Source organism: Heptranchias perlo, chromosome 5 (assembly GCF_035084215.1).
Source record: "Heptranchias perlo isolate sHepPer1 chromosome 5, sHepPer1.hap1, whole genome shotgun sequence".
Taxonomy (NCBI): domain Eukaryota; kingdom Metazoa; phylum Chordata; class Chondrichthyes; order Hexanchiformes; family Hexanchidae; genus Heptranchias; species Heptranchias perlo.
This window is the reverse complement of record NC_090329.1, coordinates 92,370,060-92,386,349: the sequence shown is the minus strand read 5'-3', so window position 1 is coordinate 92,386,349 and position 16,290 is coordinate 92,370,060. Positions and strand designations below refer to the sequence as shown.

Sequence of the window (16,290 nt, the reverse complement as noted above, 5' to 3'; positions counted from 1 at the left end):
CACAAAGGAAATAGCCAATATTTTTATAGACAAATTAGGAAAAAGGAATTATAGAGGGGGTGGGTGTAGTCAAAAATGAGCATAGTGAGTTTATCATGGTAGATAGGAAATTGGCAGAGTTGTTAAATGAAAGACTATCGGTATTTACAAAAGGAGACTGAAGAAAGTCTTTAAAGACTTTTCGATGTGGAAATAAAAGGGCAACCAACATTGAAAATGAAATGGTTTTTAAGGTGCTAAAAATTCATAGGTATCTGGGACCAGATTGTATGCACCTCAGAATGTACAAGCAGGGCAGTGAGGTAGTAGCGGAGGGACTAAACCCAATTTTTCAAATTCACGACAAATGACAGCTGTGCCAAAGGATTGGACTGGCAACATTACACCTCTGTTCAAAAAGGGAGAAGTGATAAGCCAGGCAACCATCGATCAGTTAGCCTTATATTAGTATAGAAGAATTACTAGAGACCATAATTGAGATAAAATAAATACTCAGAAGTCCTGACTGGTCAGAGATAGTCACCATGGATTTGTGAAGAATAGGTCATGCTTGACTAAACCATTAGATATCTTTGTGGGATTTTAGAGAAAATAAAGTATAGACTTGGTGGTGGGGGGGGGGGTGTGGAAATGAAGGACGCAGCCAATGGAAATAATAAAGTATAGACTTGTGGAGTGGGAGGGGTCTGGGTAAATCTAGTTTATGTGGACTTCCAGGAAGGATTTGATAAAGTGCCACTTAGAAATTGGGTGAGGTAGTTAGGCATAATTCCCACAGCTTTAAACTGATAAGGGGGTGGGGGGGGGGGGGAAAGAGTTCAGGTAAGGGTAAATTTGTACGTCTAAAGAGAATTGTCAAGGCCATAGAACAGAGTAGTGATTTGGGTAAAAACAAGCAGATGATGTCAGGAAGGGACAGAGAGTTTGACAAAGGTAATAGGGTATTAATGACTAAGGTCACATCAGGGAAAAATAGTAAAAACTTAAAATTAAAGGCACTATATCTGAATGCACAAAGCATTCCTAACAAGGTACGTGAACTCATAGAATGGCCTCCTCCTGTGATGTAACCAATCAGCCCATCGAGCCCGTTACGGCTCTTTGTAAGAGCAATAAAGTTAGTCCCATTACCCCGCTCTTTCCCCATAGCCCTGCAAATTTTTTCCCTTCAAGTATTTATCCAATCCCTTTTTGACAGCCACAATTGAATCTGCTTCCACCAGACTTTCAGGCAACGAATTCCAGATCATAACTATGCGCTGTGTAAAAAAGTTTATCCTCATGTCACCTTTGGTTCTTTTGCCAATCACCTTAAATCTGTGTCCTCTGGTTCTTGACCCTTCTGCCAATGGGATCAGTTTCTCTTTGTTTACTTCATCTAAACCCTTCATGATTTTGAACACTTATCAATTCTCCTCTTCACCTTCTATGCTCTAAAGAGAACAACTCCAGCTTCTCAGTCTATCCATGTAACTGAAGTCCCTCATCCCTGGAACCATTTTAATAAATCTTTTCTGCAACCTCTCTAAGGCCTTCACACACATGCTAAAGTGCAGTGCCCAGAATTGGACACAATTCTCCAGTTATGGCCGAACCAGTTTTTATAAAGGTTCAACATAATTTCCTTGCTTTTGAACTCTATGCCTCTATTTTATAAAGCCCAGGATCCCTATGCTTTTTTAACATCTTTCTCAACCTGTTCTGCAACCTTCAAAGATTTGTACATATACACCCAGATCTCTGTTCCTGAACTCCTTTTAGAATTGTACCATTTAGTTTATGTTGCCTCTCCTCATTCTTCCTGCCAAAATGTATCACTTCACACTTCTCTGTTAAATTTTATCTGCCACATGTTTGCCCATTCCACCAGCCTGTCGATGTCCTCTCGAAGTCTATAACTGTCCTCCTCAGTTTACTACACTTCCAAATTTCGTGTCATCTGCAAATTTTGAAATTGTGCCTTATACACCCATGCTCAAGCAATTAATATATATCAAAAAAAGCAGTGGTCCTAGTACCGACCCCTGGGGAACACCACTGTATACCTTCTTGCAGTCCGCGAAACAACCGTTCACCACTGCTGTTTCCTGTCACTTAACCAATTTCGTATCCATGCTGCCACTGCCCCTTTTATTCAATGGGCTTCAATTTTGCTGACAAGCCTATTATGTGGCACTTCATTAAACGCCTTTTGAAAGTCCATATACACAACATCAACTCTCTCGGTTACCTCATCAAAAAACTCAATCACGTTAGTTAAACACGATTTGCCTTTAACAAATCCGTGCTGGTTTTCCTTTATTAATCCACACTTGTCCAAGTGACTATTAATTTTGTCCCGGATTATCGTTTCTAAAAGCTTCCCAACTACTGAGGTTAAACTGACTGGCCTGTAGTTGCTGGTTTTATCCTTACACCCTTTTTTGAACAAGGGTGTAACATTTGTAATTCTCCAGTCCTCTGGCACTGCCCCCTTATCTAAGGAGGATTGGAAGATTATGGACAGCACCTCTGCAATTTCCACCCTTTCTTCCCTCAGCAACCTAGGATACATCCCATCCGGACTAGGCGACTTATCTCCTTTAAGTACCGCCAGCCTTTCTAGTACCTCCTCTATCAATTTTTAGCCCATCTCAACTACCTCCACTTTTACTGTGACTTTGGGAGCAACTTCTTCCTTGGTAAAGACAGATGCAAAGTACTCATTTACCATCTCAGCCATGAGGTACGCCTCCATGCATAGATCTCCTTGTTGGTCCCTATCAGCCCCACCCCTCCTCTTACTACCCGTTTATTATTTATATGCCTATAGAAGACTTTTGGATTTCCTTTTATGTTAGCCTCCAGTCTATTCTCTTACTCTCTTATTTCCTTTGCCCCTCTTATTTCCTTTTTCATTTCCCCTCTGTACTTTCTATATTCAGTCTAGATCTCACTTGTATTATCAACCTGACATCTGTCACATGCCCCCTTTTTCTGCTTCATCTTACTCTCTATCTCGGTCATCATCCAGGGAGCCTTGGCTTTGGTTGTCCAACCTTTCCCCATTGTGGGAATGTACCTAGACTGTATCTGAACCACCTCCTCTTTAAAGGCTGCCCATTGCTCGATTACAGTTTTACCTGCCAATCTTTAATTCCAATTTACCTAGGTCAGATCAGTTCTCAACCCACTGAAATTGGCCCTCCTCCAAATCGAGGATTGTTCCTTGTCCTTTTCCGTAACTAATCTAAACCTTATATCATGATCACTGTTCCCTAAATGTTCCCCCACTGACACTTGCTCCACTTTACCCAATCATTCCCCAGAACCAGATCCAACAATGCCTCCTTCCTCGTTGGGCCAGAAACATACTGATCAAGAAAGTTCTCCTGAACACACTTCAGAAATTCCTCCCCCTCTTTGCCCTTTACACTATTACTATCCCAATCTATATTAGGATAGTTGAAGTCCCCAAATATCACTACCTATAGTTCTTGCACCTCTCTAATTTCCCTGCAAATTTGCTTCTCTACATCCTTCTCACTAATTAATTCATGGCACAAATAGATATAAATGGATTTGATCTAGTAGCTCTTACTGAGACATGGTTGCAGGGTGACCAAGGTTGGGAATTAAATATTCCAGGGTACTTGACTTTTAGAAAAGATAGGCAAAATGGAAAAGTTGGGGGGGGGGGGGTGGGGGGCTAGTCTTGACAATGAAGGATGAGACAAAGGCAATAGCGAGAAAGGATCTTAGTTCAGAAAATCAAGATGTAGAATCATTATGGGTGGAGCTAAGAAATAACAAGGGGCAGAAAACACTGGTGGACAGAATATAAATCAGGAAAATGGAGGAGCATGTAACAAGTGTAATGCAATTATCGTGGGGGACTTTAATCTTCAAACGTCTTCTGAAAGGTACATTGGGAAATTAGATTAAAAGATATGACAGTAGATAAGCAATGGCGAACATTTAAAGAAATAATTCATAATTCTCAATTAATATACATTCCCTTGAGGAATAAAATCTCCACGGGAAAAATGATCCAACCGCAGCTAACTAGAAGTTAAGGATAATATCAGATTAAAAGAAGAGGCTTACAGTGTTGCCAAAAAGAGTAGTAAGCCTGAGGATTGGGAGGGTTTTAGAAATCAGTAAAAGGTGACCAAGAAATTGATCAAGAGGGAGAAAATTGAATGAGTGTAAATGAGCAAGAAATATAAAAATAGATTGTAAGAGCTTCTACAAATATTGAAAAAAGAAAGAGATTAGCGAATGTAGAGATAAGAGCAGGCTCAAGAGAAATTATAATGGGGAATGAGGAAATGGCAGAGGTGTTAAACAAATATTTTGTATCTGTCTTCACAGTAGAAGAAAAAAAACATGCCAGAAATAGTGAGGAACCAAGGGTCTAATGAGAGTGAGGAACTTAAAGTAATTAAGATTAGTAAAGAAAAAGTACTGGAGAAATTAATGGAACTAAAAGCAGCAAATCCCCTGGACCTGATGGCCTACAACCCAGGGTTTTGAAAGAGGTGGCTGCAGAGATAGTAGATGTATTGGTTTTGATCTTCCAGAATTCCTTAGATTCTAGAATGGTCCCTATGGATTGGAAGATAGCAAATGTAACCCCGCTATTCAAGAAAGGAGAGAGAAAACTGAACTATAGGCCAGTTAGCCTGACATCAGTAGCAGGGAAAATGCTAAAATCTATTATTAAAAATGTAGTAACAGGGCACTTAGAAAACCATAATATGATTAGGCAGAGTCAACACAGTTTTATGAAAGGGAAATCGTTTTTTAACAAATCTATTAAGGGTTTTTTGAGGGTGCAACTAGCAGGGTGGATAAGGGGGAAACCAGTGGATGTCGTAATTTGGATTTTCAAAGAGGTTGTTACTAAGAAAGGTTGGTTTAAAGAGGGATTTAGGGGTCCTTGTACAAGATCAGGGCTCATGGGATTGGGGCAATAATATTAGCGTGGATGGAGGATTGGTTAACAGACAGAAAACAGAAAGTAGGAATAAATGGGTCATTTCTGGGTTGGCAGGTGTAACTAGTGGGGTGCCATAAGGATCAGTGCTTGAGCCTCAACTATTTACAATCTATATCCATGACTTAGATGAGAGGACCAAGTATAATGTATCCAAGTTTGCTGATGATACAAAGCTAGATGGAAAAGTAAGCTGTGTGGAGGACGCAAAGAGATAAAGCGACAGGTTAATTGAGTGGGCGAGAAGGTGGCAGATGGAGTATAATGTGGGGAAATGTGAAATTTTGCACTTTGATAGGAAGGAGAGAGAAGCAGAATATTTTTTAAAAAGGTGAGCGACTAAGAAAGGTTGGTTTTAAGAGGGATTTAGGGGTCCTTGTACATGAATCACAAAAAGTTAACATGCTGGTACAGCAAGCAATTAGGAAGGCAAATGGTATGTTAGCCTTTATTGCAAGGGGGTTGGAGTATAAGAGTAAGGAAGTCTTGCTGCAATTATATAGGGCTCTGGTGAGACCACACATGGAGTAATGTGTACAGTTTTGGTCTCCTTATCTAAGGAAGGATATACTTGCCTTAGTGCAACAAAGGTTCACTTGATTGATTCCTGGGATGAGAGGGGTTGTCCTATGAGGACAAATTCAGTAGAATGGGCCTATATTCTCTGGAGTTTAGAAGAATGAGAGGTGATCTCATTGAAATGTATAAAATTTTGAGGGCTTGACAGTAGATGCTGAGAGGCTGGTTCCTCTGGCTGGAGAGTCTAGAACTAGAGGTCATAGTCTCAAGATAAGGGGTAGTCCATTTAGAACTGAGATGAGGAAAAATTTCTTCACTCAGAGGGTTGTGAATCTTTGGAATTCTTTACACCAGAGGGCTGTGGATGCTCAGTCGTTGAGTATATTCAAGACTCAGATCAATGGATATTTGGGCACTGAGGAAATCTAGGGATATGGGGATAGGGCAGGAAAGTGGAATTGAGGTCAAAGATCAGTCATGATCTTATTGAATGGCGGAGCAGGCTCGAGGGGCCGTATGGCCTACTCCTGCTCCTATTTCTTATGTTCTTATAAAAGAGAAAGAGGCGATGTGAATAGAGGTTGCTTATGTGCAAACATCGAAGGGTTGCAGGAAATGGAGGTGTCTCAGACTGGCAGGCAGCAGCTAGTAAGGTGCCCTACGGATTGGTGTAGGGCTACTATATATAATCTGCACTTAAACATAAAGGAACGAATATGAAAATTTGATGACAATACCAAACTGGGAGAAGTAGAAAATGCTAACAACAATGCAGGAGACTACAGGAGGACATAAACAGGTTAAGAGCATGGGCAGATAAGTGGCAGATGCTGTTTAATGCAGAAAAATGTGAGACAATACATTTTGGGAAGAATAAAGAATGTAAATATACCTTAAACAGTACATTTCTCAATGGAGTGGAGAAGCAAAGGAATCTGGGTGCGTACATACAAAAATCCTTAAAAGTGGTTGGACAGGAAAGAAGCAAATGGAATTCATACAGAGAGGGAATGAATACAAATGCAAAGCAATTATAATGAATGTACAAAATGATAGATCACATCTGGCATACTGCGAGCAGTTTTGTTCACAATAGGAAGGATATATATAGCCCTTCAGAGAGTGCAATACAGATTTCAGAGCCAGGGACGAGAGGCCCCAAATAATGGGGAAAGGTTAAAGAAACTAGGGCTGTATTCTCTGGAACCAAAATTGAGGGAGGATTTGATAGAGCTGTTCAAAATGATAAAAGGAATGGACTGGTTAAACACTGATTACTTTCAATGGTAGGTGAATCAAAGACAAAAGCTCATGATTTTAAGATAAGCACTAGGGATATGGGCCAAACACAGGTATATGGAACTAGATCACAGATCAGCCATGACCTTATCAAATGGCGGAGCAGGCACGAGGGGCTGAATGGCCTACTCCTGTTCCTATGTTCCTAGGTTCGAAGAAACTTTTTCTTTTAAAAAGGGGTTATCAGAAAGTAGAATGCTTTGCCGGAAGTGCCGATCAATGCTAAACCGATCACAGCACTTAAAAAGGTACTGGATAATTACTTAAAAGAATATAAATGGATATGATATGAAAGTAGGAAAACTAGATTATGTAAATTGTAAACAATTTTACAACACCAAGTTATAGTCCAGCAATTTTATTTTAAATTCACAAGCTTTCGGAGACTTCCTCCTTCCTCAGGTAAATGTTCAGGAGCTCCTTGAAGCCTACGCATTTATACATATAGAACAATACATGGTGTTTACAGACTGTCCCTGCAACTGCCCGTTGCCAAGGCAATCACCGTGTTCAGACAGAGAGGTGTCACCTGCAGAACCCCCGAATACACATTCAACAAAAAAACAAACAGGGAGAAAAAAAAGAGAGAGGCAGAAACATCCGGAAGGCAGAGAAAGCCAGCAAATGACCCATTATATTAAAAACAGATAACATTTGTTCGCTGGTGGGGTAACGTGTAGCGTGACATGAACCCAAGATCCCGGTTGAGGCCGTCCTCATGGGTGCGGAACTTGGCTATCAATTTCTGCTCGACGATTTTGCGTTGTCGTGTGTCTCGAAGGCCGCCTTGGAGTATGCTTACCCGAAGGTCGGTGGATGAATGTCCATGACTGCTGAAGTGTTCCCCGACTGGGAGGGAACCCTCCTGTTTGGCGATTGTTGCGCGGTGTCCGTTCATCCGTTGTCGCAGCGTCTGCATGGTCTCGCCAATGTACCATGCTCTGGGGCATCCTTTCCTGCAGACGCTGGACCATGGCGAGACCATGCAGACGCTGCGACAACGGATGAACGGACACCGCGCAACAATCGCCAAACAGGAGGGTTCCCTCCCAGTCGGGGAACACTTCAGCAGTCATGGACATTCATCCACCGACCTTCGGGTAAGCATACTCCAAGGCGGCCTTCGAGACACACGACAACGCAAAATCGTCGAGCAGAAATTGATAGCCAAGTTCCGCACCCATGAGGACGGCCTCAACCGGGATCTTGGGTTCATGTCACGCTACACGTTACCCCACCAGCGAACAAATGTTATCTGTTTTTAATATAATGGGTCATTTGCTGGCTTTCTCTGCCTTCCGGATGTTTCTGCCTCTCTCTTTTTTTTCTCCCTGTTTGTTTTTTTGTTGAATGTGTATTCGGGGGTTCTGCAGGTGACACCTCTCTGTCTGAACACGGTGATTGCCTTGGCAACGGGCAGTTGCAGGGACAGTCTGTAAACACCATGTATTGTTCTATATGTATAAATGCGTAGGCTTCAAGGAGCTCCTGAACATTTACCTGAGGAAGGAGGAAGTCTCCGAAAGCTTGTGAATTTAAAATAAAATTGCTGGACTATAACTTGGTGTTGTAAAATTGTTTACAATTGTCAACCCCAGTCCATCACCGGCATCTCCACATCTAGATTATGTAAAATCAGCATCCAAGGGGAGCTTAAATTCAGTACAGGCAAGGAGGGCTGAGTGGCCTCCTTCTATGCTAAACAAATTCTATGCTCCAATGTACAGATTTGCAAAGACTTATTCATATTTTCTTCAGGTGTAACTGTAAATGAAAAATATTCCAAAGGCCTAGCTATCCAGGATATCACTATGTGGGGCAAAATTCAACATGATTCTATGCCCATGCACACTGTAATGCATTGCAAGGATCTATTAAATGTTGTAAATGCTGAAATGCTGAGGTGAATATATTTAAATGTCATATATAGCATATCACTTGCACAGGTCTAGAATTCAGTGCCATTAGGGTTTCAGGAAAGGTAAAGATCAACATGTCCACGTAGTTCTACCTGTTTGGTCAGCATATTAAATAAAACAAGACTAAAAATTAATGTATGGGTGATCTTCATGAGAATTCAGTCCAATAAAGGGTAATATAGTACCATAACACATTGGTACTTTTATGCATTGTACCTAGTGCCGCTAGGCAAGGGCTGAGCAGAAGTTGAAAACTTCAACTCAGGGAAGAAAAACAGAAAGCAAAACACAAAAGTCAAACAATTGATGGAGCAAGTCAACACTGGATAATCCTATGAACCTCCTGTGGCCAGCTCAATAGGAAGATAACTCAAAAATGGAAGGTGTGTGCAGAAAGAAATAAAATTCACCAAGAGTATTATGATCCCATGTGGTGCTGCTCACAGGATTGTTTAAATTTTCTTGTTCACCATATGTCCCATTCACTTCAGCCTCAAGCCACGGGGTACACTCGTCACAGTTTTACTCACTTCAGCCATAGTATACACTATCAAGAGTCATTTTTTTCCACCTCAGCCCATGCAAGTGGAACCTGGGTGAAAGGGGAAGGTAGGACCAGAGCCTGAGCCACAAGGAGCCCCTCAAGCCTGTTCTGCCATTCAATAAGATCATGGCTGATCTGTGACCTAACTCCATAAAACCAACTTTGCCCCATATCCCTTAATACCTTTGTTAACAAAAATCTATCAATCTCAGATTTAAAATTAATAATTGAGCTAGCATCAGCTACCGTTTGCGGAAGAGAGATCCAAACGTCTACCATCCTTTGTGCGTAGAAGTGTTTCCTAACTTCACTCCTGAAAGTCCTGGCTCTAATTTTTGGGCTATGTCCCCTAATCCTAGACTACCCAACCAGCGGAAATAGTTTCTCTCTACCTACCCTATCAGTTGGCCTTAATATCTTGAAAACTTTGATCAAATCACCCCTTAATCTTCTAAATTCCGGGGAATACAATCCTAGTTTGTGTAATCTCTCCTCGTAATTTAACTGTTGAAGTCCAGGTATCATTCTAGTAAATCAACGCTGCACTCCCTCCAAGGCCAATATATCATTCCTAAGGTGTGGTGCCCAGAACTGAACACAGTACTCCAGGTGTGGTCTATGCAGGGTTTTGTATTGCTGTAGCATAACTTCTACCCCCTTGTATTCTAGTCCTCTAGATATAAAGGCCAGCATTCCATTAGCCTTTTTGATTATTTTCTGTACCTGTCCATAACATTTTAATGATCTATGTACATGGACCCTTAAGTCTCTTTGGGCCTCCACTGCAAAGTGGGGGGGGGCGGGCGGGCGGGAGGCTGGGGAAGGAGGGGTTTGTGATTGCAATGGTGATTGTGCCAGGTGGCATGAGTATCTCAAATATCTTTATTTTTGGACTGTCAATATGAGACCCTGAGAGATGAGGGCATCCCTGGTTGCAATGTGCGTGGCTAGTCTAGTGATGGGTGCACCATTGTCATATTCCTCGTCCTCCTCCCCCTCATCATTATCATCGTTCCCCTCCTCAATGTTGTCGCCACAGAGGATGTTTGATGGACACCTTCACCCGCGACCACCTCTAAACCTCTCTGCAGCACTATGTTGAGCAGTATGCAGAAAACATTTCGACACACAAAGGGTGGTATAAGTTTGGAACTCCCTTCCGCAAACGGCAATTGATTCTAGCTCAATTGCTAAATTTAAATCTTGGATAGATAGCTTTTTGGCAACCAAAGGTATTAAGGGATATGGGCCAAAGGCAGTAATATGGAGTTAGATCACAGATCAGGCATGATCTTATCAAATGGCGGAGAAGGCACGAGGGACTGAATGGCCTACTCCTGTTCCTATGTCCTATACCATGATTATCCTGAATACCCTCGCTGGTGAGTACTGAAGAGCTCCCCCAGACCTGTCGAGGCATCCGAAGTGCATCTTTAACATGCCTATGGCTTGCTCAATGACACACCTGGTGGCTCTGGTTGTATCGTTCTTGTGCCTCATTGGTGGGATTCCTCACAGGTGTCATGATCCATGTTTGCCTGGGGTATCCCTAGTCTCCAAGGAGCCAGCCCTTAAGTCTGTCTCCTGTCTGGAAGAGGTCTGGAACGTTTGGCACAAAATAAAGGCATCACGGCAGCTGGCAGGGAATCTGGTGCAAACCTGCAGAAATCGCAGGTTCCTGGTCGCACATCAGCTGCACATTAAAAGAGTGAAACCCCTTTTGGTTGATGAAAACTCCTGGCTCATGTGGTGGTCCTCGGATTGCCATGTGTGTGCAATCGATTGCGCCCTCCACCCGTGGGAAGCTAGCCAGAGAGGCGAAACCCACTGCTCATTCATTCTGGCTGATGTAGTCACGGGGGAAGTTAACTTAATCGGACACCCTGGCAAACAACCCATCCGTCACCTGCCTTCAAATCTAGTTTCCTTGGGGTGTCTGGGATGCTATTCTCCATTGTAAATACTGACGCAAAGTAATTATTTAACATGTCTGCCATTTCCTTATTTTCATTTACAATATCATTATCAGTTTTTTAAGGGGCCCACATTACTCTTGACCACCCTCTTCCTGATAGGATTGTAAAAAATGTGTTGATTTTGATATCCCTTGCAAGTTTCTTTTCGTACTCCCTCTTTGTAGTTCTTACTATCTGTTTTTCACCCTTTGCTGTTCTCTGTATTTCCCCCAGTCACCAGGATCTGTGCTATTTTTTGCATTTTTGTATGCTTTTTCTTTTAGTTTTATGTTGTCCCTTACCTCTGTCGTCCATGGCTACTTTTTTTTGCTCCTTAGGGGTATAAACTGGTTCTGTATCATGTTAAATTCTGTTTTGAACACCTTCCACTGACCTTCTGTCATTTTACCCATTAACACATTTGCCCAGTTTACTGTGGACTGTCTCTGTCTCATCCCATTGAAGTCAGCCTTACCTAAATTTCGAATCTTAGCAGCTGTTACGGGTTTCTCCCTTTCAGACATAAATGTTGAACTCAATCATATTATGATTGCTATTAGATAAATGTTCATGCACCATTAGGCTGTTAACTAAATCTGGCTCATTACTCATTATTAAATCTAATATGGCCTGCCCCCTTGTTGATTCTAGGACATATTGTTGCAGAAAGCCGTCCTGAACACACAAGAAATTCGCTACCTTTCTAACACGAGCTCATCTAGTTATCCCAATCTCTATGAAAGTTAAAATCCCCCATTAAAGCCACCCTGCCTTTGTTACATGATTGTCTAATCTCTGCATTTATACATTCTGCCACTTCACAGCTGCTACCAGGGGACCTATACATAACTCCCTCTACAGTCTTAAATCCTTTTCTATTTCTTAATTCTGCCCGTAAAGTTTCCACTGCCTGTTTCCTTCTCGTTATATCCTCTCATCATTGAAGACATTTCATCCTCGATCACTAAGGCTACTCCTCCCCTCTACCAGTTCCTCTATCCTTCCTGTAGAGCTTATAACCTGGTATATTCAGTTGCTAGTCCTGACTGTCTTGCAGCCATGTCTCAGTAATGGCTACCATGTCGTACCCTCCAAGTTGAATTTACGCCTGCAACTCATTCAATTTGTTCCATATACTCTGTGCGTTTGTATAAAGAACACTTATTTGGGCCACACCCCCTAACCGGTTCTTCTGCTAAAATGTTGTTTTTCTCACACATTTGTTATTTCTCTCTCCTAATTACTTTATATCTTTTAGTTTTCCCTTTACCTGTAGTGCCTAAAGCACTGTTGTAGGAGGTCAGTTCCTCTCAAAGTTTAGCATGGCTAAAATGCTGGCCCATTACATCTTCAGTGTGAGCCTAGATGTGAACTCAAGGCAAAAAAAAATTATAAATTAACACTTTGTTTTGCTGTCTATTATTAGTGAGGTCTGTAGTTTTGACAGTATTTACCTGCACACTAATTATCTGCCACGTGTAAGCAAAATACATTCAGTAAAATAGCTTAGTCTTGTACCATCATCCCCCCTCCCCTATTTATATGGTATTTAGGTGGAGAAATCAAAACACATACACTTAAAACAAATCATACTGATTATGCAGTACATACCTACAATCTGGTGCAGGGCACCATCGGGCATCTGGATCAGATGCAAGGTACCTGCGCAGCATGAATTCTTCATACTTTTCCATCAAAGTGCCATTGTTGAGAATCATACGGATGTCTGATGGATGAAACAACTCAGAACATTGTGGACAGGCAACATTGACCCTGCTTTCTGTAATTTCAATTTTCAAATATTGTTGTAAGCATTCCAGACAAGAACGATGGTGGCAAGAAATAATCTCTGGGAACTGGGAGCGAGGCTGGCTAAGAAGGCAAAGTGGGCACTCCAGAGTGCCTAATAACTGTTCATTACTGGACGATTGTGTTGTCCTGTTGGCGGAAGGCATCTTTTTCACATCCTCACTTTCTGTTTTTGTGTGTACTCCCTCAACTGTGACTGTGGACATCTCCAGCTTTGATTTTGATTTGGGTTTCCTGCTGAAGAGGCTGAAGAATTGGAGCTGTCGATGTTTATTTGGTCTCTTCATGATCTTGAATATATTCTAGTTACAAAAACGTTCGAGGTTACTCCTCTTAATTGCTTGCAAAAGTGGTCGACCACAGTCTACCAATTTTGGAATCAAATAGCAATCAATCATTGAGTGTCAAAATCCTTACAAAGACAAAGTGTAAAAGAAATATGGCAAGTTTTTCCCCCCCTTAGGAAATCCAAGTTGTTCTTAAGTATAATTAGCAATACTGAAATAATCAGGTTTTTTTTTCAACTAAGCTTACACCATTTATCACAGCACTGATTTTTAAATGGCTTAGCACAAAATGGATCCACATAGCAAGTCCAGATACTAAGTAGTCCCAGAATCAATCAACAGTGCTTGTAGGATTTCAAATGATGTCACCTTGCGATATTCATTGTTTTGTCCATTTTCACTATGAAACCTGGAAAAAGTTAAAAGGAAAAGGAGAGAGGCAATCAGTTACTCAAACATTCCTGTATTACAACAAGCTCAATCAATTTCAGAGGGTTACAGGACAATGCAAGACATTATTGTTAATGAGATCTGGATTGTTTTGGCGGAGTGAATTTTCACTCCAGTAAGAGCTCTGCCAACGCACCCATCATTTCTATTCATGAAGTCACCAGAATGGAACTGCATCACAGCACATTGGGGGAGTTCGACCCATAATGTGTTCTCAAAGTGCCTCAATCCAGTATTTTAAAAAGCATAAAATAAAGCAATAAACATAATTTTTCCTAATTTGGAGAAGGAAAAGAATACGGTCAAACTTGATTTCAAGACTAAAGTATAAATTGCCTTCAAGACGCATGTTGAGAATGATGATATTCCCAAATAAAATATAAAGATTATCTAACCAGTAATGTTATAGCAGCTCACCTAAAACCATCATCACAAAACTCACGTGAAAGTGTAAAACCTCACCTGGAATAGTTTCTTCTATTGGTGCATATTATCTAATTGAACCTAAGCACATCTTACGAACACATGAACACACGAATTAAGAGCAGGAGTATGCCATTTGGCCCCTCGAGCCTGCTCTGCCATTTGATAAGATCACGGCTGATCTGATTGTGACCTCAACCCTACTTTCCCATCTATCGACTATAACTTTTGACTCCCTTGTTTATCAGGAATCTATCTAACTTAGCCTTAACAATATTCAATGACCCTGCCTCCACCGCTCTCTGGGGAAGGGAGTTCCTCAGACTCACGACCCTCAGAAAAAATTTCTCCTCATCTCCGTCTTAAATGGGAGAACCCTTATTTTTAAACTGTGGCCCCTAGTTCTAGTCTCTCCCACTAGGGGAAACATCCTCTCAGCATCTACCCCTTCAAGTCCCCTCAGGATCTTATATGTTTTAATACGATCACCTCTCATTCTTCTAAACTCCAGTGGAGGCCCAACTTGTCCAACCTTTCCTCATAAGATAACCCCCTCGTCCCAGGAATCAGTGGAGTGAACATTCTCTGAACTGCCTCTAAAGTAATTATGTCCTTTCTTAAATAAGGAGACCAAAACTGCACACAGTATTCTAGATGTGGCCTCACCAATGCCCTGTACAACTGTAGTAAAACATCTCTACTTTTATATTCCATTCCCCTTGCAATAAATGACAACATTCCATTTGCCTTCCTAATCACTTGCTGTGCCGGCATACTAACTTTTTGTGATTCATGTACGAGGACACCCAGATCCCTCTGTATCTCAGAGTTCTGCAATCTCTCTCCAATCTCTATTTCTCCTGCCAAAGTGGACAAGTTCACATTTTCCCACATTATACTCCATCTGCCAAATTTTTGCCCACTCACTTAACCTATCTATATCCCTTTGCAGACTCCTTATATCCCCTTCACAACTTACTTTCCTACCTACCTTTGTGTCATCAGCAAATTTAGCAACCATACATTCGATCCCTTCATCCAAGTTCAAATGAAGATCACAAGCTAGAGACCAAGGAGTGTTAGTTTGCAGCTCTTGAGATATCAACTCTGTATAAAATGGAATTAGCAATAAATCCCCACTTGAAAATCAATCCCAACACTAAAATCAGGAATACCCGGCACTAAACAAAGACAGCAAAGTTATTAATTTCCTTACCTATTCATTCATGTGAACTATGATTGTTAACAGTACTCACACTTATATGTTTTAATATGATGTTAAGATTACAGCTGTTGATTGGTGCGATAATTAGAGTGCTAAAATCCTAGTTACTTCACACACCTCCTTTCACCATGACTCCATTTCAGGTCTGTCCCATTTACACGATCAGATCTGAGCTCTGCAATCGAAAGCCGCGTTGTACAGATAAAGTACACTAACTGCACATTTCCTCACTTCCACATTATTGTTTGAACACTTTTGGCGACAACAAAAAGGGCTTACTTTGGTGCAAGAACCTCACTTTCAATTTCTGTACTATTTAAAAGGCTCTTGCGGTATACCATTTCCATAGTTTCTATATGCCTCAAATATGAGTGCAAGAAACATTAATGATGCAAGTGACATCAGTGACTGTATTTTCCGAATAGTTTCAAACAAAAATAAAATTCCAATACTTTATAAGTCTTTACAAACAAAAAAATCACAGCTTAACCCAAGATTTTTAGCTTCCTTGCATGAGAAGCTCCTGATTCTGAAATACATTATAGAAAAAACAATTTATTTTGCTTAATGTCCCAGAACTCCTAATTGTTATAATCGCAGTACAGTTAAAAAAAGAAACAAAATCCACATGTATCCAATCAGAAGATCCAAACAGGTACTGAAATAAATACCGTTGTATCATCCAGACTGATCACGAAACAGAAAAAAACCCATCTTTATCCTGTCACCAGCTGCAACATACAACTAGTTGATTCGAATAGAAATTATTTCCGCACCAAAAAAGCAGAATTTAGAAAATTATTAAATATAACTACCCCAAGAGCAAGGTGCTCCTCTAAAATCAGAGTTGGCTTAACATTTCAGGAATCCAGGCCCAAGAAA

General features: G+C 41.0%; 1 protein-coding gene across 3 annotated transcripts in view; it reads right to left on the bottom strand.

Annotated features, from left to right (window-relative positions):
* The window catches only part of si:ch211-278j3.3 (E3 ubiquitin-protein ligase RNF19A), a 104,753-nt gene that overhangs the window by 39,483 nt on the left and 48,980 nt on the right, over window positions 1-16,290 (bottom strand). For all 3 annotated transcript variants that reach the window (XM_067984794.1, XM_067984792.1, XM_067984793.1), the window contains one exon: window positions 12,826-13,719. In XM_067984794.1, the coding sequence (XP_067840895.1) occupies window positions 12,826-13,310 (485 nt within the window). In that variant the 5' untranslated portion in view covers window positions 13,311-13,719. The remainder of the gene's footprint in view (window positions 1-12,825; window positions 13,720-16,290) is intronic.